We start from the raw sequence: 22,702 nt of genomic DNA, 5'->3' as shown, positions 1-22,702 counted from the left end.
TAAATTTAAATTGCTCCGAATGACTAGGAGTTTCCATTTTGGACACAGTGCAATTCTGGAAGCTTTATGTTTGCCATGTGACGGGTGTTCACATCACTCTGGATGAGTCTGGATTGTGTGAAAATAAATATAACATAGGTGTCTTTAAATTTTGCCCTTTCAAATGACATTTTAAAAAATTTCACTCTAAGTAGTTCATCAACTCTTCAAGAACATGCATTTTAGGGGTGATTGCTAACTTCTCCTCCTTGTAATGGCATAATTTTTAAATGTGGCATATTCAAAAGTTTTAAATTGCAAAACTGAGCACTTTTCTTGCTTTTAGATAGGTTAAAGTTACTGATAATTTATGTGCATGAACACTAACACTGTTATTATACCAAGTGATAATTGACATTCTTTCTTCTTATATTTATAGCATGTCATTATAATTAAGGAGACCTCTCTGAAAGAATATTTAGATTGAGTCAACTACGCTTTGGCAAGAAAATGTTTGCTGTATATATTAATCACCGCCGTGCACGACACCATCAGAGTCAGGCAGCAGACTTGCTGTTAACCCTCTCATGGGCTTCCCTCACCAGGTTCCTCTGAGTCAAGAGACAAGACCACGCCCACCAGCAGCTGCTGTCGGGGGACTTCAACGTCACTGCTATGCGCTTAGCTGCGCACTTTGAACTCCATCCTGAGAGCTCCAGAGAAGAGGTAGAGAAGGCAGATCTAAGCTGTGACAACATAACTGCTCCTCCAAATTTATTAATTCCCTCATTCACAGCATCTTCACTGCACGTCTCTTGTGTGCCAAGCACTGTACTCTGGGCTGGGTTCTCATGTGGTGATTCAAACACGGTACCTGCTGGGGGGAAGGTAGCAGTCTGGTGGGTAAGGGGAGACCCAACCCAGCAGTGATGATGCAGTATAATTAGCATAAGGACTGGCCTTATGAAAAACTTCAATGGGATACAAATGCGTACGGGACAAAGTTCAAACTTCTGAGCTCCGTGCTTAAGACTTGCCTACACCTTCTTCTCTAAACTTCTTTTTCTTTTTTTTTAACATCTTAATTGGAGTGTAATTGCTTTACAATCGTGTGCTAGTTTCTGCTGTATCACAGAGTGAATCAGCTATACGTATACATATATCCCCATATCCTCTCCCTCTTGCGTCTCCCTCCCACCCTCCCTATCCCACCCCTCTAGGTGGTCACAAAGCATCAAGCTGATCTCCCTGTGCTATGCAGCTGCTTCCCACTAGTTATCTATTTCACATTTGGTAGTGTATATATGTCCATGCCACTCTCTCACTTCGTCCCAGCTTACCCTTCCTGCTCCCTGTATCCTCAAATCCATTCTCTATGTCTGCATCCTTATGCCTGTCCTGCCCCTAGGTTCTTCAGAACCATTGCTTTTTTTTTTTGGTTTTTATTTTTAGATTCCATATATGTGTTAGCATACGGTATTTGTTTTTCTCTTTGACTTACTTCACTCCGTATGACAGTCTCTAGGTGCAACCACCTCACTACAAATAACTCAATTTCATTTCTTTTTATGGCTGAGTAATATTCCATTGTATATATGTGCCACATCTTCTTCATCCATTCATCTGTGAATGGACACTTAGGTTGCTTTCATGTCCTGGCTATTGTAAATAGAGCTGCAATGAAGATTGTGGTACATGACTCTTTTTGAATTATGGTTTTCTCAGGGTATATACCCAGTAGTAGGACTGCTGGGTCATATGGTAGTTCTACTTTTAGTTTTTTGAGGAACCTCCACACTGTTCTCCATAGTGGCGGTATCAATTTACATTCCCACCAAAAGTGCAAGAGGTTTCCCTTTTCTCCACACGCTCTCCAGCATTTACTGTTTGTAGACTTTTTGATGATGGCCATTCTGACAGGTGTGAGGTGATACCTCCTTGTAGTTTTGATTTGCATTTCTCTAATGATTAGTGATGTTGAGCATCCTTTCATGTGTTTACTGGCAATTTGTATATCGTCTTTGGAGAAATGTCTATTTAGGTCTTCTGCCCATTTGTGGATTGGGTTGTTTCTTTTTTTGATATTGAGCTGCATGAGCTGCTTGTAAATCTTGGAGATTAATCCTTTGTCAGTTGCTTCATTTGCAAATATTTTCTCCCATTCTGACAGCTGCCTTTTTGTCTCATTTATGCTGTGCAAAAGCTTTTAAGTTTCATTAGGTCCCATTTGTTTATTTTTCTTTTTCTTTCCATTTCTCTAGGAGGTGGGTCAAAAAGGATCTTGCTGTGATTTATGCCATAGAGTGTTCTGCCTATGTTTTCCTCTAAGAGTTTGATAGTGTCTGGCCTTACATTTAGGTCTTTAATCCATTTTGAGTTTATCTTTGTGTATGGTGTTAGGGAGTGTTCTAATTTCGTTCTTTTACATGTAGCTGTCCAGTTTTCCCAGCACCACTTATTGAAGAGGCTGTCTTTTCTCCATTGTATATTCTTGCCTCCTTTATCAAAGATAAAGTGACTATAGGTGCGTGGGTTTATCTCTGGGCTTTCTATCCTGTTCCATTGATCTATATTTCTGTTTTTGTGCCAGTACCATACTGTCTGGATTACTGTAGCTTTGTAGTATAGTCTGAAGTCCGGGAGCCTGATTCCTCCAGCTCTGTTTTACTTTCTCAAGATTGCTTTAGCTATTCCGGGTCTTTTGTGTTCCCATACAAATTGTGAAATTTTTTGTTCTAGTTCTGTGAAAAATGCCATTGGTTGTTTGATAGGGATTGCACTGAATCTGTAGATTGCTTTGGGGAGTAAAGTCATTTTCACAGTGTTGACTCTTCCAATCCAAGGATATGGTATATCTCTCCATCTGTTGGTATCATCTTTAATTTCTGTCATCAGTGTCTTATACTTTTCTGCATACAGGTCTTTTGTTTCCTTAGGTAGGTTTATTCCTAGGTATTTTATTCTTTTTGTTACAATGGTAAATGGGAGTGTTTCCTTAATTTCTCTATCAGATTTTTCAGATCATCTCTTTCAGATCATTAGCATATAGGAATGCAGGAGATTTCTGTGTATTAATTTTGTATCCTGCAACTTTACCGAATTCATTGATGAGCTCTAGTAGTTTTCTGGTAGCATCTTTAGGATTCTCTATGTATAGTATCATGTCATCTGCAAACAGTGACAGTTTTACTTCTTCTTTTCCTATTTGGATTCCTTTTATTTCTTTTTCTTCTCTGACTGCTGTGGCTAAAACTTCCAAAACTATGTTGAATAACAGTGGTGAGAGTGGGCAACCTTGTCTTGTTCCTGATCTTAGAGGAAATGCTTTCAGTTTTTCACCATTCAGAACAATATTGGCTGTGGGTTTGTCATATATGGCCTTTATTATGTTGAGGTAAGTTCCCTCTATGCCCACTTTCTGGAGGGTTTTTATTATAAATCAGTGTTGAATTTTGTCGAAAGCTTTTTCTGCATCTATTGAGATGATCATATGGTTTTTATCCTTCAGTTTGTTAATATGGTTTATCACATTGATTGACTTGTGTATATTGAAGAATCCTTGCATTCCTGGGATAAACCCCACTTGATCATGTGTATGATCTTTTCAATGTGCTGTTGGATTCTGTTTGCCAGTATTTTGTTGAGAATTTTTGCATTTATATTCATCAGTGATACTGGCCTGTAGTTTTGTTTTTTTGTGACATCTTTGTCTGGTTTTGGTATCAGGGTGATGGTGGCCTCATAGAATGAGTTTGGGAGTGTTCCTCCCTCTGCTATATTTTGGAAGAGTTTGAGAAGGATAGATGTTAGCTCTTATTTAAATGTTTGATAGAATTCACCTGTGAAGCCATCTGGTCCTGGGCTTTTGTTTCTTGGAAGATTTTTAATCACAGTTTCAATTTAGTGCTTGTGATTGGTCTGTTTATAGTTTCTATTTCTTCCTGGTTCAGTCTCGAAAGGTTGTGATTTTCTAAGAATTTGTCCATTTCTTCCAGGTTGTCCATTTTATTGGCATATAGTTGCTTGTAGTAATCTCTCATGATCCTTTGTATTTCTGCAGTGTCAGTTGTTACTTCTCCTTTTTCATTTCTAATTCTATTGATTTGAGTCTTTTCCCTTTTTTTCTTGATGACTCTGGCTAATGGTTTATCAATTTTGTTTTTCTTCTCAAAGAACGAGCTTTTAGTTTTATTGATCTTTGCGATTGTTTCCTTCATTTCCTTTTCATTTATTTCTGATCTGATCTGATCTTTATGATTTCTTTCCTTCTGCTAACTTTGGGTTTCTTTTGTTCTTCTTTCTCTAATTGCTTTAGGTGTAGGGTTAGGTTGTTTATTTGAGACGTTTCTTGTTTCTTGAGGTAGGATTGTATTGCTATAAACTTTCCTCTTAGAACTACTTTTGCTGCATCCCATAGGTTTTGGGTGGTCGTGTTTTCATTGTCATTTGTTTCTAGGTATTTTTAAATTTCCTCTTTGATTTCTTCAGTGATCTCTTGTTTGTTTAGTAGTGTATTGTTTAGCCTCCATGTGTTTGCATTTTTTAGTTTTTTTTTTCCTGTAATTGATACCTAGTCTTATAGCGTTATGGTCAGTAAAGATACTTCATACGATTTCAATTTTCTTAAATTTACCAAGGCTTGATTTGTGACCCATGATATGATCTATCCTGGAAAATGTTCCATAAGCGCTGAGAAGAAAGTGTATTCTGTTGTTTTTGGATGGAATGTCCTATAAATATCAATTAAATCCATCTTGTTTAATGTGTCATTTAAAGCTTGTGTTTCCTTATTTATTTCCATTTTGGATGATCTGTCCATTGGTAAAAGTGGGGTGTTAAAGTCCCCTACTATTATTGTGTTACTGTCAATTTCCCCTTTTATGGCTGTTAGCATTTCCCTTATGTATTGAGGTGCTACTATGTTGGGTGCATAAATATTTAAAATTGTTATATCTTCTTCTTGGATTGATCCATTGATTATTATGTAGTGTCCTTCTTTGTCTCTTGTAATAGTCTTTATTTTAAAGTCTATTCTGTCTGACATGAGAATTGCTCCTCCAGCTTTCCTTTGATTTCCATTTGCATGGCATATCTTTTTCCATACTGTCACTTTCAGTCTGTATGTGTCCCTAGGTCTGAACTGGGTCTCTTGTAGACAGCATATATATGGGTCTTGTTTCTGTATGCATTCAGCCAGTCTATGTCTTTTGGTTGGAGCATTTAATCCATTTACATTTAAGGCAATTATCTATATGTATGTTCCTAGTACCATTTTCTTTATGGTTTTGGGTTTTTTATTGTAGGTCTTTTCCTTCTCTTGTGTTTCCTGCCTAGAGAAGTTCCTTTAACATTTGTTGTAAAGCTGGTTTGGTGGTGTTGAATTCTCTTAGCTTTTGCTTGTCTGTAAAGGTTTTAATTTCTACATCGAATCTGAATGAGATCCTTGCTGAGTAGAGTAATCTTGGTTGTAGGTTTTTCCCTTTCATCACTTTAAATATGTCCTGCAACTCCCTTCTGGCTTGCAGAGTTTCTGCTGAAAGATCAGCTGTTAACCTTATGGGGATCCCCTTGTATGTTATTTGTTGCTTTTCCCTTGCTGCTTTTAATATATTTCTTTGTATTTAGTTTTTTATAGTTTGTTTAATGTGTGTCTTGGCATGTTTCTCCTTGGATTCATCCTGTATGGGACTCTCTGTGCCTCCTGGACTTGATTGACTATTTCCTTTCCCATATTAGGGAAGTTTTCAACTATAATCTCTTCAAATATTTTCTCAGTCCCTTTCTTTTTCTCTTCTTCTTCTGGGACCCCTATAATTCGAATGTTGGTGCATTTAATGTTGTCACAGAGGTCTCTGAGACTGTCTTCAATTCTTTTCATTTAAAGACCCTGTCAGCCACGCGGCTGCTAGTGTTGGAGGGTCTCCTGCAGAGGCGGGGGTGGCTGTGGCTCACCGCAGGGACAAGGACACTGGCAGCAGAAGTTCACATGGGATGACATCGTATTTTCTTCTGTCGTGGTCAGGGGACAAAGATTTACTGCCCCACAAACACTGGGCTTTTCTGACGCTGCTTTTGCTTATAAACTCTCACCTCCTTGGAATGTGAGAGAGTTAACTCTGTCCTCTTTCCTCCACCATGAATTCAGATTCACTCTTGCCACTGAAATACTGACTGAACTGTGCAAGCACGAGCACTGCAGTCAGCAGGAAGACACAGGCCCTGCCCTCGGGCAGCCAAGAATCTGGACTGGGGTGGGGAGGAGCTGGGGAGACATCCAGGAAGTAAATTAATAATTTGTAAACACTAAGTGCCATGGAAGAAACAAACAGGATGCTAAGATGAAGGGGATTTTGGGGGCGGGGCCCATGCTCAGCCATTCAGAATGGCCAGGGGCGCGTCCCCTGAGGAGATGACAGTTAATTGAACTTGGGAAGGAGTCAGCCAGGCCAAGAGTCTGGGGAAGAACAGCATGAACTAAGACCATGAAGCAGGAGCATTCTGGACACAGACAATGGACAGAAAGAAGGCCCCTGTGGCTGCAGCCCAGCCAGCGAGGTGGCGTGGTCCCTGGGGGGGCTGGTAACGTGGGGGGGCAATTCCCTGCAGTGCTCAGTACCCCAAGGGAGAAAGTGTGGAGACATACAACAGGGGCCTTTGAACAATTTTAAGTGTGAAGATAAAATGATCTGACTTCCCTTATAAAGAGATCACGTTGGCTGCCAGGTGGAGGGTTGCTTTCTTGAAGGGGGCACCAATGGTAGTAGGAGGACCCCTAGGAGCCCCGGCAGAGGCCATGGGTGAGGCCGCAGCACAGGTGAGAGAAGGCAGTGGCTTGGACCAAGGGTGGGGCCATGAAGAGAGAAATACATGAAAGGAATTGGCAAGTTTTAGAGCTGACATGAGCAGAAGTCAGTGATGGACTGGTTGCGGGGATAGATGGAGGAACCAAGACAGGCTCCATGTTTGGGCTTGAGCAAAGGATGTCCTGCTTACTGAAATGGGACGGAATAAATGAGAAGTTAACTGTTGGGGGGTGGGCATGTCAAGGTCGAGATGCCTGTGGCAGTCAGGGGGACACACCGTGTAGGACACAGGGCTGGGAGCTGAGAGTTCTGGGCTGGAAGTAGAGACCTGGGGGTGAGCAGCGTTGGAACATTACGGTTCAGGACTGGATGAGGTCCCTGGGGAAACGCTGATATTTAATATAGGGCAGAGAAGGAGAGCCAGAAAGCAGGGAGAAGCCAAAAGAGACAGCTGTCATAGAAATCAAAAGAACACAGTGTGTTAAGAAGGAAATGCTTTCAAAGATGCTGCCGGGAGTTTGAGACTGGAACCAAAAACATGTCTATCCATGTCTCGAGCCGGAGCTCCCATTCTACGTATCCGTAAAGCCTTCCCAAACCTGTCCTAATGATCATTGGATCTGCTCAACACCGGCTGTTGTGACTGTGTCCCTACCATCCATTTGGCAATAAATCGTGGAGAGCTGTAAGAGCTCTTTGTAGTCTGAAATCGTGATTTAAACATGCCAAAGGAATTGGAACTTTTCATACTGTTGTCTCTTCTTTCTGAATAGTGATAGCTTATTCTTCTTTCTGATCCCACTGTGATCAGTAACTATTTGGCACTCGGTATATATTTTCCTAAAGACTCCGGGGAGAGCAGGTATGTGCACGCATTCAGACACATGCTCACGGTGCGGCAAGAAGGACATTTGCTCCGCAAAGCAAAAAGCAAACGCATTATCAGAGGACCTGCTGTTTTACCAGTGCTGATGGGTTTGTACTCGCCTCTAGCCATGGCCTTGCAGGATCCGCTAGACTGGGGTTCTTTCGGTCACAGTCCTTGAAAATTTGTTAAAAAGCACAGATCCTCTCCCCAACCCGTAACAAAGCACGTATATGCTGCTCTTAAAAATCATGAATCCTCTCCCTCACCTCTAACAAATCCGTAACAAGCAACTATGTTGTGTCCAAGTGGACACAAAATGTCAGAAAGTTCATGGATTCCCCCTCAAACCCATCCAGAGCCCTGGGAGTCTGAATTCCAGGAATAAAAAGGTTCCTCGGGAATACGGTGAACTTGACCCTAGAACTCCGTTGCCTGCGCAGCTGATGGTCAGTAAGCATCTGTCCTCCTGAGCAGTACTTCTGAAGGGCACCCAGCTCCACGCTCACATCCAAATGCAACATGTACTTTCAGTATTTATTTTTTCACTGGTTCATTCAGCACATTTATTAAGTGCCTAGTAAGTACCAGGCCAAGGACGAGCATCCGGAGGCTCCCAGGAGGGAGGTCTGGGGCTGAGCTCACACTTGGCCGTTTCGTTGGCTGAGGGCCAAGGTGATTCTAATGATGCCTCCATGGAGAACACTGACGTTCCAGGGTGGACCCAGGGACTTGATGGGATGCCCACGCTAAAAGCAAACCGGCACGCAGACAACATATGTGGGGTTAGATCAGGTGAGGTGGAGTCAGCTGCTGCTCACATCAGATGACTTCTGATTGGCAGGTCAGTGCCTGAAATACTCCAGCATCATCTTCCCCTCCTCTAAGTCTCAAATTCTGGAGAACCAAAATGGAATAACACGTAATCTCTGACCACGAGGGCAATCAATCTTCCAGGGAGTGTGAGTAGGCTGCAATGCCAGCCAGCCTTAAATACAGTCCTTCAACAGAGGGGCAAGCAATCAAAGGAACCAACAAGTAAATCAGATTCCAGGGGACGCAAGAACCTAGGATGCTCCACGGAAAAGTTCAAAATTTGACTGAAATGATGAAAATTAAGCAGAAGTGCCATAGGAGGAGAACGAGGGGAGGCAGTCAGGAGGAAAGAAGCGGATAAGCAGAAGCAGGTGTGAAAAACCAGAAGGTTCATGGAGAAAAGAAAACTCCATACACATGGCTCATTCAGTTCCAGGAGAGAATCATGGGAGATGCAGTAACAAGTATCAGTTGGGATGGTACCATGTATGGCCTTGAATACTGATAGCAAACGGGACCCCTCAATTCTCCCTCTCTCCACCCTATGACCTGTCTCAGGGGAGAGGGATTCACTGAGCCCCCCTCTCCAGGTGGGGGGTCTTGAGGTATTTTCAACTCTCCATCCATCAACGCCCCAGTGGGCTGATGAGTCCAGACTGTTCTCCTTTACTACGTGCCCGACAACCCTGCACACGCTGCATCGAGGCAGACATTTGGTCCTCATTTCATTCTTTTCTATAATTAGCTGCTGATAGGACTGCTCACTTCTAGTAGAGGAGAGAGAGGATCTTTTATATTTTGTTCTCTTCTAATACCTTATACATACTAAATGTTTTTTTCAAAAACTTGTTGGTGTGTTACTCTCGTGACCAGGAGTTTGGAGTTGATTCACTAAGCAATCGAGAGCCATATAAAGTTAGTGGGGTACAATGAAAATCCTGGGGCATACATCCCTGTGCATTTGGGAGTCTTACTGACTGAGAAACTTCCCTAAACAGGCTTGACATGCAGCGTCTGAATTTTGATAGATATTCCCAAATTGTCTACATGAGAGGTTGCAAAATTGTATGTCCCCATCAACGGTCTGTGCACACAAATTTCACCACATCACCCCTTAACACTGGATTTGCACCAACTTAAACTTTCTAAAGTGTTTGTTTTATTTCATTTCTTAATCCTTGGTAAGGTTAGGTAGCTATCTTTTCATCTGCTTATGCCATTCAGATTTTTTTTTTCCTATGAATCAACTCCTTTTATTCTTCACCCATTTTTTCTAATGGAGTGTTGTCTACTTCTTATCAATCTGTATCAAGTGTGTTATAATTACAGCCACCAGCCAGTTGACTGCTATAAATGTTGAAAATAATTTCCCCAAGTCTTCTGTTTGTATTTAGACTTTCCTTTGTGGCACTTTCTATCATTCAGAAGTTTAAATTCTTATATAACTAAATCTGTCAATCTTTTTTAAATGACTTCTGGGTTTTATGTCAAGATATATTACAAAAGCGTCTTCCTTATTTTTCTTATAGTGTTGCTATAGTTTAATTTTTGTGTTTAGATCATGAACCTATTTGGCATTTATTTTTGTATGATGTGGAGGGGGTCTTATATGGCATATTATTCTTGTAATAAAATGCTGGGCTTGCTAGCATTTATTAAATTTTATCCATGTATATTCATAAGTGCACTTGCACTATAAATTTCTACCTTGTAAAATTCTGGAAGCACATGCATCTAGTTGTTCATAGTAGTTACCTCTGAAAAGTGAATTTGGGAAGCCAAGACATTTTATTTTGAATACTTCTGTACTTAAAGTATCCTTTCAGAGAACAATACTGCATTTATAATTTGATAAGATAAAAATCTGGATAGCTATTGAGGAAAAGTGTAATTACCAGTCCCAGATTTTAGGAAGATGTCTCAGATAGAATGAAACGGCTGAGCAGGAGGTAAGGCATGAGAAGGACTGGGGCTAGAACACAGGTGGGGACAAGAGGGAGGAAGGCTAGTTTGAGAAGGCTGAGGATGGGGAGGACAAAGAATTGAGGCCAGAAGGATGCTTTTGTGCCGTCATTGCCATAATTCCCGGCAAAAGATGACATTGTCAGCATTTTCCAATCATTAATGATCTGGTATATCTTTCTTAAGAGGTAAAGAGAGAACTTGAGAATAACGTGAACCCACAGTATGTTCACTTATAGCATTTACAACATTCCTTCTGTTTTTTCTCCTCTCCTTCAAAAAACCCTAAAAGTGTGCTCCTCAAGAAACACCCATAGCATTTATTACTAAGCTTTTTTCCAACTATGATAACGTATCTTGCCTTCCAGTTTTGACCTACAGTCAAATGTGTTTCCATGAATACGCTGTTCCTAAGGTCTCGGTTTCCCTTTGGGCAACGGTTTTATTTCCTTAGCATGTCTGTCCCAGGGGACTGTGGTCCTCCAGGGAGGGGACTGGTCTGGTTCTCCAGCAGCCCTGCACCAGGAGGAAGCTGGGTCTCCTGCAGACTCAGGTACAGGCTGGGCGAGCCCCAGGGTGCAGTGTGTTTTAGCCAAAGAGGAGCTCCCTGCACAGACACCATCTAAGGCCCACCTTGGGGAATCTGGAATACCTTCCTTCCTACTTCTAGCAAACATGGAGAAAAGAAGAGAAAGATTCGACAGTCAGAAACTTATACTTAATCACTTAAGCCTGATTCACACATTTGGCATTTTCCCTTTGGTGCCTAGAAAAAACAACCGACCTGCTCTTCTTACCTATACCTTGAGTTTTAAAATGCTGATTTACGAGACATTCACACATCCCCTTTGTAGTAGCATTTAGATCAGTGTTCAGCTAGGAGGGACATCCTGGCTGCTGAAATCAGAGAGATTGATGGGTTCTGCTTTTCCTATTGTTTTCACATTAAAGTTACTTATTACACGAATATTATGCTCCATGGGATCAGAAAGAAAGGATCTCACCTTTATTTTCTGTCCGTCTAGATATCAACATGTGGCTTTCAGGAGAGGTGAAATGATTTCTTGGTACTTAATGTTGATTTCAAAGACTGTATCTTTTCTAGTAAAATATTCTGTTATCCTGAGGTAAGAATCCACAAAACAGAACTAAAAAATGGTCATGGGGCCAAAGATATTAACTAAAAGATTCTGATCACTGAGAAAAAAAATGAACTTGTTTGATTTGATTATAAAAAACAACTCTACAAAAGAGAGCCATGAATTTTCATGATTCTTTTACAATGAAGCAGCCAAGGAAAGCATCATAACTTAATGTGAAAATCAACTTTTTTTCTTTTCTCTTACTTTGTTTAGCTTTTGATGAACAACAATTTTTTTTTTTTTTTTTGCATTTCAATACCAATTTTCAAAAGGTACAAGGAAACATAGCTGTGAGGCTAGTTGGGTCAGGGAAAGGGTTCACCAATGGTGACTGTCTGACAGCGAATCTACTCCGGCTTTGTCAGTAGCTCTGAAAGGTATTCAGGTAGAGGTCCCATAGGAAGAATGGCTGAGGATTTTAGAAACCTAACAACATATAATTTTGTTGAATTTGCATTCACATAAATGCTAGCTTGGAAAAAAAATGCACCTGCTTGTTTCTATGACAATAGGCAGAGTGAAATCACGCTCATACAGATGTGATGATGACTGCCACCCCACTATTGCTGTTATTTTTTTCCCTGAACAAGTCATTGAATTCTTCTCTGCTATCTATCAGTAGACAAAACTATGTCACAGAAGTCTAAGGGCTGTTTTGCTAATGCTAAGAAACCAGAAGACATTATTCTGTTGTTATTCCCAAGACAATGTCTATCGACTCCACTAATTGGATCATCAGCGTTCTTCTATAATTCAGGAGTAAAATATTTTAGAGCTGGCGAGAACAGGATGTCATGGTTGCCTCCTAAATAATGTATATGACAGAACACTTATTGTTTTTAACAAAGGTGATTTTTAAACTATATTATGATGTGGCTTTACATACAATAACATGTAATCTGGAAGCATGTAAATCATTGTGAATATACATCCTGAAATTATACATAATTCGAAAACTCAATTTTAATTTTTTTGCTTCTATTCAGTAACCATTATAACTATTAAAGGCATTCAACTTCTTAAAAGGCATGATGTTACTATGCATTTTTAAATACTAGATACTAAATACTAGCTATCATAGAAGTTACAGTAAAAATTAAATTACTAACAAATGTATATACTACCTCATATAAAGTGATGACACCATAGGTTTGAATTGGTTCTCGCCATTGAAGAAATATCTTCTCTTCAAAGGTACTTCCTTGGATGGATTCAGTAAGAACAGCACCTGGAACTAGAAGGGGGGGGAAAATCGATACATATTTAAGTAAACCAAAAACAAAACACATTTTTCTACACTTGACAGGTTTTTAACTCTCTATTGAGGTGTAAGATTTTAATAGATATACTCCATTTTCTTGGAAAAACCTGCAATTTAAAACCATTTTGGCCATACTGTCTTTATAAAGAAAAGAATTTCATCACATTTTCCTCTAAAAAGTTTGAATCAATTAGACAAAGCTCAGTATCATCTTGTAAATAAACTTTTTTATTCTTCAGAAATAAAGTAGGATGTGGAGCAATGCGAATTCCCACACATTGCTTGTGAGACCATAAATTGGTACAGCCACTTTGGAAAATAATCTGCCTGTACTCACTAAAGTTAAAGAGGCACATGTCATATGACCCAATAATCCCACCTCAGGTATAGTCCCTAGTAATATTCTTGCACATATGTACCAGGAGACATAGATTAGGATGTCAGCATAGTAGCATTTTAAAATAAAACTAATAAATTGGAGACAAAAAATGGTTTAAGAAATTATTTTATATTCACTCAATAAAATACAAAAACGACTGAAAATCGATTACAGCTTTATGCATCATCATGGATGAATTCTATAACCATAACACTGAGTGATAAAAGCATGTCAGAGAAGAATATATATGAACTCTTGGACTTATATTTAATATGTCTATGAAAAGTACACACAAAATAGAAGTTCTACAAAGATGTGATGTAGATGAAATATTTTAAAAATATTTCATTTTACTTATTAATAATAAAACAGATTTGGGAAAGTTTTATGTCATTTTTTAAAACCTAAAGTATGTAACACCTTTTGATTAGTGAGAAAATCTAATTGACATAAGGGAAGATAGAAATGTACTTGCCAATTTTCTATAAAATAACATATAATATTATCTTTAAAATATCATTTATCTCATATTCATTTAAATAAGTTTTTGAGTATGCTTTACATGATACACAATTTAGTGTCTAGTGTGCCTATCCTATTTATAAACTAGTATATCTGTACTACCTATAAATATATGTATATTTGGGGATGGTGCGATCAAACTTTCGTGACGGTGTGAGTAATCAAAAAGTGGTTTGAGAGGACTCAGGCTTCTCAATTTCAAATTTACTAAAAAGCTACAGTATTAAGACATCATGATATTGGCATAAGGATAGACAGATAGGTCAGTACAACAGAATTGAGAGTACAGAAATAAAGCCCCACATTTACAGTCAATTGATTTTTATCAAAAATGCCAAGAGGGCTTCCCTGGTGGCGCAGTGGTTGAGAATCTGCCTGCCAATGCAGGGGACAAGGGTTCGAGCCCTGGTCTGGGAAGATCCCACATGCCGCGGAGCAACTAGGCCCGTGAGCCACAATTACTGAGCCTGCGCGTCTGGAGCCTGTGCTCTGCAACAAGAGAGGCCGCGATAATGAGAGGCCCGCGCACCGCGATGAAGAGTGGCCCCCACTTGCCACAACTAGAGAAAAGCCCTCGCACAGAAACGAAGACCCAACACAGCCATAAATAATAAATTAAAAAAAAAAAAAAAAAAAAAAAAGCCAAGAGAATTCAGTGGGGTCAAAACAATTTTTCCAAGTGGTGCTAGGACAACTGGATATCCACATGTAAAAGGACGAAGTTGGTTTCCTACTTCACACCAAATATGAAAATTATACCAAAATAGATTAAAGAGCTAAATATAAGAGCTAAAACTACAAAACTCCTAGAAGAAAATACAGGTATAAATATTCATGACATTGTATTAGGCAATGGTTTCAAAGATATGACACCAAAAACAAAAATAACAAAAGAAAATATAGATAAACTGTACCTCAGTAAAGTGAAAAGCTCTTGTGCTTCAAAGGGCACTACCAAGAAAGTGAAAAGACAACACACCAAAAGGGAGAAAGCTTTTGCAAATCATGTATCTGTCAAGAGACTTGTATCTAAAATACATAAAGAACTATGAAATCCCAATAAAAAGATAAATAATCCAATTAAAAATGGGCAAAGGATCTGTATAAACAGCTCTCCACAAAAAGATATACAAATGGCCAATAAGCACATGAAAAGATGCTCAACATCATTAGCTAGCAGGAAAATGCACATCAAAACCACAGTGTGATAGCACTTCACACCCTCTAGAATGGCTATAATCCAAAGACAGATAATAGCAAGTATTGGCAAGAATGTGGAGAAACTGGAACCCTCATACACTGCTGGTAGGAATGTAAAATCACAAAGCTACTTTGAAAACAGTCTGGCAGATCCTCAAATGGTTAAACACAGATAAATTTACCACATGACCCAGAAATTCCACTCCTACACATATATCCAAGAGAGCTGAAAACACATGTCACTCAAAGGCTTGTACACAAATATTAAGAGGAGCATTATTCACAATAATTAAAAAGTAGAAACAACACAAATCAACTCATGACTGTATAAACATATCTCAACAAAGTTTAAAAGATGGGGGCTAAAGAAATGTTTGGTTAGCTTGTGGAGGGTATGAATAGCCCTTTAAGGGTTGGTGAGATCTCCTCAGACTGGAAAGACTGACCAGAATTACAAAAGGACTCATAGGCAATACACATTTGTTTAGTTGAGGGGCTACTTAAAGGTAGATCTAGGACATTTATATTGATAGTTATTCTAAACAGAACTAAGGAGAGTTTAGCAGAAAAAAAAAAAATCACTGATTCAGATGGGGGGCCTGGGTTCTGATTTAAGACATTCCAGTGAATAAACTGTGAAATTTGGGCAATTCACAGACCCTCCTTAGGTCTCAGTTGCCTCACTTCTAAAATGAGGAAGTTGGAGTAAGTTGATCCCTAATGTCCAAACTCTAAAAAATATATAAATGTGAAAATAATCATTTGTCTTAGGTTGAAGGAATTGATGTGAAACTACATCAAAGCAAACAAGGTATTTAAGAAGCGATGACACCGGTGAGTTCTAAGAATATTTGGATTCTGGGTTCTGAGACTAAAATGCTCATCACAATCAGAAGTTGGACTATGATGGGCCGTGCCAGAGAAAGCTCTGCTAAGTCTCAGACTTCCCTGGTGGTGCAGTGGTTAAGAATCTGCCTGCCAATGCAGGGGACTCGGGTTTGAGCCCTGGTCCAGGAAGATCCCACATGCCGCGGAGCAACTAAGCCCGTGCGCCACAACTACTGAGCCTGCGAGCCACAACTACTGAAGCCCACGCGCCTAGAGCCCATGCTCCACAACAAAAGGGGCCACCGCAATGAGAAGCTCGCGCACCGCAACGAAGAGAAGCCCCCGCTTGCTGCAACTAGAGAAAGCCCATGCGCAGCAATGAAGACCCAACGCAGCCAAAAATAAATAAATTTAAAAATAAATAAATAAAATAAAAATTAAAAAAAAAAAGCTCTACTAAGTCTCTTCCTCTTGATCTTGAAAGTGTTTATTTTGATGTCATCAGGTTCCTCACAGGATCAAGATAATTATGATGCATGTGTGGTTCTATTATTTTGTGATAGTATTTCTGAATTGAAAATATTTGGTAATCTATGTAGAGATGTAAAGAGGGTGAAAACTTAGAAAAAACCAAATCTTTGGTTTCATTCAATTAGTATAAATTAGAGTAAAATAAAAAAAGAGAGAGATTGTCAAAATTATGTTGAACAGAGGATATTTTAAAAGGATGAATGTAATAAAATGTACTGGAGGGCTTGTAATCATGAAAATGTTAGTAACAGGAAAACCTAAATGGGATTCATATAATTGTTGTTAGGTCAGGAACAGATCAAGTGAATTAAAATAAAATACCAGAAGAGTTAGTTGAATTAGGGAAACTGGTACCTCACAGGAACTTAGGTCTGGTGCCTTGTTTAGAAGTTCTAGGAATTCATGATTTGGGATATAGAACCATAATATCTAAGTTTGTGGAATTGAGCCCTATAGTGTCTAGTGACACTCTTAACAGTAATAAAAAGATAATTTTTTCCCACATATTTTCTGATGAAATAAATAATATTTCAATAAAAATATTATACTACAATAAAACTCACAATGTACAACAAATTGTAGCCTTTGTTAATGGCAGATAAGTAAAGTGACACTTCAATTCTTTTTTCTTCAAGCTCGGTAGGTATTAACAATTTTTCTATTTCTGTCTTTTTTGAAGTCTTTTTTTCTTTTGCTCTTGTTAGGAAATATAATTTGAAATCAAAGTTTTTCTAATGAATCGGACGCCAGTGTGCTATGTAAACAATAGATTTTTATTTGGAAGTAATGCATGCCCCAACTCCAGGGACTAGCAAGATAATTTAAACACACAAACAGAAAAGTGACTTATTTAACCTTATGTTTTAACAGCACTTAACAGAATTATTAGCTCATGTCAATTCGAAACCCAAAAGTGTTGGTGAGTTCATGCTTCAGGAAAACATCTCTCATCTCTAGAAACGACTGCACTTGACTTTCCTCTCTCATTGATGGAAACATTACTGTTGATTTAAGCCTGAATTAAATGATTATCAGCAAATTTTACTATTTTCTTTAAAGACTAATAAGTATTTTGAGTACTTATTACCTACTCAATACCATGCAAATTGCTATAGAAGAAAATTAGATGGCTTCTTCTCTCAAGTGGTTTACAGTTAAGAGGAAAAAATTATATATAACATAATGAGAGAACAAGAAAGGGGCACAATAAGTTCCTCTGAATTCTTACAATAACAATAATAATGCTCACCTATTAAAAGGTCCCTCTCTGCAGCTACAAATAGCACTCGATGGAAATGGCTTCTAACCCTAATATGCTGGAGAACTGTATTATTCTTGCTTCTCAGATGAGGAAATTAAGGCTCAGAGATTTAAAGATCTTGTCAAGTGCAAATGAGGTCAGAAGGATGAGAGAGGAATGAGGGTGAGAGAGTTGGAGACAGCTTCATGAAGGACCTGAACTTGAGGAGAACTTTGGAGGGTCGTGGAGGAGATGGAACGTAGGCAGCCAGGTGGGGAGGATGTGCAGAGGAGGACAGACAGTGAGGGAGCACTCAGGATGCATGGAGTGTAGCAGCAGGGCCAGCACCCAGGGCACGTCTCTGCAGGATGCGCTGTCAGGGAGGAAAAGCTACCAGGTCTAGAGCCTGGGCCTGGAATACCGAGATATGGGTAAAGAGAGTCACTGACGGCTCTTGTGGAGAGAGTAACATGATGCAAATGTATTTTAGAGATTAGTTTAAGGAACAAGTAGAGGGCACTGGAATTGGACAAACTACAATAAAAGGTTAGAAACTACTACAGAAATTTCAGCATAAAATCTGGATATAGGTAGTGGAAGTTGAGAGAAAAGAACAATCTATTATCATATTATGTGCAGTAAGTCAGACAAAGACCAATATCACATATCACTTATATGTGGAATCTAAAAAAATGATACAAATGAACTTTTTGACAAAACAGAAATAGACCCACAGACATAGAAAACAAGTTTATGGTTACCAAAGGGGAAAGGTAGGGGGCAGGGAAGAGATAAATTAGGAGTTTGGGATTAACAGATACACACTACTGTGTATAAAATAACCAATAAGGACCTACTGTAGAGCACAAGGAACTATACTCAATATCTTGTAATAACCTATAATGAAAAAGAATCTGAAAAAGAATATATATATATATATATGAATCACTTTGCAGTAAACCTAAAACTAACACAACACTGTAAATTAACTATACTTCAATTAAAAAAATGATTGTAAAAAAAATACCTCAAGGCAGAAAGATAGAATAGACAGTAATATCAATGTTTATATAAATAAGGCCTCTAGAATACTAATGATCATATTAGTAAGTACTTAGAAGTACAGGCCACAGTTTCTGGAACCAGACATCTTGGTTTACCATTCACTTTTCTGACTCAGTTTCTTCATATGAAAAACAGAAATATAGTAAAAATAATTAAGTCAAAAAAAGAACAATCTAATATTTTGGAAGTAGCAACAACAGGAGTTAGGACCAAATTAAATACCAAAATGCAGGGGAGGAGGGGGCCAGAAAAGACCTGCTGACAGTGCTGAAACGTTCTTGAGTCTCTCCTGGGAGACAAGGAAGAGCTGGAAGAAATAGAGATAGGGCTTCCATGCTCGGCCTAGACTGAGTGACTCGTATCAAACTATACTTCTCACAAAAAAAACTGTAGTAAAACAACTACTTGAGAGCAACCAACACAGGCAGGACTTGAGGGGCTACAAAAAAGAAAAGAGAAGACGTGGTCAAGCTTCCCATTTACTCTGGCTGTTTCCATGTTTTTATTTTATAGCAATATGCCTGGTGTTGCATAGGTCATCAACACTCAAAAATACTTTGTCAGCTCTTTAAATGAAAAAATAGTGTTGTGATAAACATTTAACACATGTTACAATCAATAAAGATCATAATCAGCTGCTTGAAGAGAAAAAGGTGAAATCTATTTTTCCCAGGAATAAGTAAGTGGCTCCCCAGGTTGTTTGCCACTTACTCTGATGCCTGGCAAATGAACTTTAAACCAAATATACGATAAACCACCGCTGTATTTTATGTGCTACACAGACTCATTATTGTACATGAGAGTCCCCTGTATAATCAGTGTAAAAGCACATTTATACCTATGCTATGGGATTCCAGGTGTCATTTTACCATTTTAAATTATTTTAGAGGCTTATTGCAATAGTGTATTTGCTTTTTTTGATGAGTTGCTGGTGACATGCACTGTCTATTTATTAAATTCTTGGTTACTGAGGTCATATCCAATTACAGCATTGTTCCTATGGAAAAGTATGATCTATTACATGACCACCGACCTAACGAGGTAATTTCTCAGCACTGTGCTGAACAGCAAGGGCAGCCTCTATTTGGGGCTGAATTTTTATCTGAACTATGAAAAATGTTTCAGAATGCCATTTGAATAAGCATTTCTTATAAATAATCGAATACCCAGAACAACACCTCTTCAGTCCAACATGATGATAAAACTTGAATGAAGAACTACTTAGAACCATACAGAATTATCATATGTAGAAAAGTATTTATATGACTCATAAAAATTAAAATAAGCTTCTGGATCTTTATTCCCTTTACCCCTTGTAATCAATGCTTCAGTATACAGCAGCACAGATACACACGTGTGTTATTCAACCCAGTAAGTAATTCTTCCTTCCATTTTCAGTGTAAAGATCTCAATTAGAAAGAAACATGAGCTGCTTTTTTGAAAGACTGTATGTTTCCCACAAACATATCACTTGAAAGTACTCACGATCTTCATCCGTCTGTACTACGAGTTCTTGGCTCTCCTTCCGTCCCTCGGGATTCATGAGGATGAGTTTCACGCTGACGTTGGTATAGGGGGAGAGGTTGGTGATGGTGTGTTGAGGGTGTGAGTTATCCGTGTCCCAGCTTACTTCTTCTCTCACTTGTTCCTGCCCTCCGACCTTGTAACAGTAGTGGACTGTGAGGTTGTAACTATGGCAACGAGTCACGTTATACCCAAATGGCTCCCAGCGGAGAGTGATTTGTCGAGATTTGACTTCGACGACTTCCAATTTTCTTGGGCCGCGCATGGGATCTAAGATGCAAAAGAAAGAAAAAGAGAACATAAGAGAAAAGAATAATAAAAGTTCCAGTGAAGCCCAGGTATCACAGATAATCCTCCTTATCCCCAGTATCTTGTCTTCTCTTCTTCCATATGAATAAAACCCCTAAATCTTAGCTGGGCATGAGGCCACCCAGAATAAGGACTACAATTTCCAGTCTCTTCTGCAGTGAGGTCTGTCCTTCTACCCAAGTTCCGGTGGGTAGCACACAACATGAGATGTCAAGAATGGTTTCTGGGCGGTGTCTTTGAAAGGAAGGGGCTCACCATCCTTGTGCCTCCTTCCTTCCTATTAGCTTGATTGAGGATAGGGTGTCTCACACTCATGCAGCCATGATGGACCATAATGCACTTAAACATTAAGAATGCAAAGCAATGATGATGAAGAACCCAGGGTTCCTGATAATCACTGCACTACCATACCACCCCTGAATGGTATACTTCCAAAATTTTCATTAGAGAGAAATACAGTGCTTTTACTTAAGGCTCTTTCCTCTGGGGCTCTGATACACAAAAGCAGTCTTAATGCTAATTGATGTATATATTTTTTATCTTTTTAAGTTAATTCATCATTATGTAATTGGAAAACAGAGTAAAAGCTTGAGAATTCAGCATGAAATAATACAATGATTAAAGAGCATAAACTTCTGAACAGAACTCCAGGCCTTTTCGGGTTGTGATTTGTAGAGGATTACACACAGTCAATGCTGAAGTAGTTCTTTGCTACCCCTGAAGTCCAAGCTCCAGGGACAGAGTTTCGAGCTTAGAAATCTAAATGAAACGCAGGGACTATAAGCATTCTGATGGGCTTAAAAGAAAGAATATATACAGAGAAGGCTTTCTTTTTATGCATATCTATTCTTTTATTGAAGTATAGTTGATTTACAATGTTGTGTTAATTTCTGCTGTACAAAGTGATTCAGTTATACATATATATGTATATATGTACACATTCTTTTTTAATATTCTTTTCAGTATGGTTTATCATAGGATATTAAATATAGTTCCCTATGCTATACAGTAGGGCCTTGCTGTTTATGAAAGCTTAAACTTGTTTATGAAATGATGATGAAAATACAGTAATACTAACTACATAACATTTATTGAGCCCTTATTATGTACCTTACACTTTTCTAAGAAGTTTATCTTTCACGGGTTTGGGGAAAAACTAATCTAAAATACTTTGCTTTAGTATATCCATACATACAATTGATCCATATATTTTGATTTTTGTTTTCCTGAATGTGGTCACCATTATGAATATAAAGAGATCTATAATTGGAAAGTGAAAATAAGCATGAAAACTTGAGAAATAATAGCTACCATGGGTAGAAGGACGTGCTCCCACTCCCTCTTGTGAGAACACCAGAATCACAACTAACTGCTGAACAATCATTGACAGGAAGACACTGGAACTCACCAAAAAAGATACCCCACATCCAAAGACAAAGGAGAAGCCACAGTGAGGCAGTAGGAGGGGCGCAAACACAATAAAATCAAATCCCATAACTGTTGGGTGTGTGACTCACAAATTGGAGAACACTTATACCACAGAAGTCCACCCACTGGAGTGAAGGTTCTGAGCCCCATGTCAGCCTTCGGAACCTGGGGGTCCGGCAACGGGAGGAGGAATTCCTACAGAATCAGACTTTGAAGGCTAGTGGGATTTGATTACAGGACTTTGACAGGACTGGGGGAAACAGAGACTCCACTGTTGGAGGGCACACAGAAAGTAGTGTGTGCATCGGGACCCAGGGGAAGGAGCAGTGACCCCACAGGAGACTGAACCACACCTACCTGCTAGTGTTGGAGGGTCTCCTGCAGAGGCGGGGGGCGGCTGTGGCTCACCGTGAGGACAAGGACTCTGACAGCAGAAGTTCTGGGAAGTACTCCTTGGCGTAAGCCCTCCCAGAGTCTGCCATTAGCCCCACCAAAGAGCCTGGGTGGGCTCCAGTGTTGGGTCACCTCAGGCCAAACAACCAACAGGGAGGGAACCCAGGCCCACCCAACAGCAGACAAGAGGATTAAAGTTTTACTGAGCTCTGCCCACCAGAGCAACACACAGCTCTACCCACCACCAGTCCCTCCCATCAGGAAACTTGCACAAGCCGCTTAGATAGCCTCATCCACCAGAGGGCAGACAGCAGAATCAAGAAGAACTACAATCCTTCAGCCTGTGGAACAAAAACCACATTCACAGAAAGACATACAAGATGAAAAGGCTATGTACTGGATGAAGGAACAAGATAAAACCCCAGAAAAACAACTAAATGAAGTGGAGATAGGCA

General features: G+C 39.3%; 1 protein-coding gene across 2 annotated transcripts in view; it reads right to left on the bottom strand.

Moving 5' to 3' along the window:
* PTPRM (protein tyrosine phosphatase receptor type M) overlaps window positions 1-22,702 on the bottom strand; it is a 761,903-nt gene that overhangs the window by 303,247 nt on the left and 435,954 nt on the right. For both annotated transcript variants that reach the window (XM_061169712.1, XM_061169711.1), the window contains exons 8-9: window positions 20,079-20,387; window positions 12,692-12,801 (exon numbers count right to left, since the gene is read on the bottom strand). In XM_061169712.1, coding sequence (XP_061025695.1) covers window positions 12,692-12,801; window positions 20,079-20,387 — 419 coding nt within the window. The remainder of the gene's footprint in view (window positions 1-12,691; window positions 12,802-20,078; window positions 20,388-22,702) is intronic.

Source organism: Eubalaena glacialis, chromosome 15, assembly GCF_028564815.1.
Source record: "Eubalaena glacialis isolate mEubGla1 chromosome 15, mEubGla1.1.hap2.+ XY, whole genome shotgun sequence".
Classification (NCBI taxonomy): Eukaryota; Metazoa; Chordata; class Mammalia; order Artiodactyla; family Balaenidae; genus Eubalaena; species Eubalaena glacialis.
The sequence above is the reverse complement of the archived record's forward strand: the minus strand, read 5'-3'. Positions and strand labels throughout refer to the sequence as shown.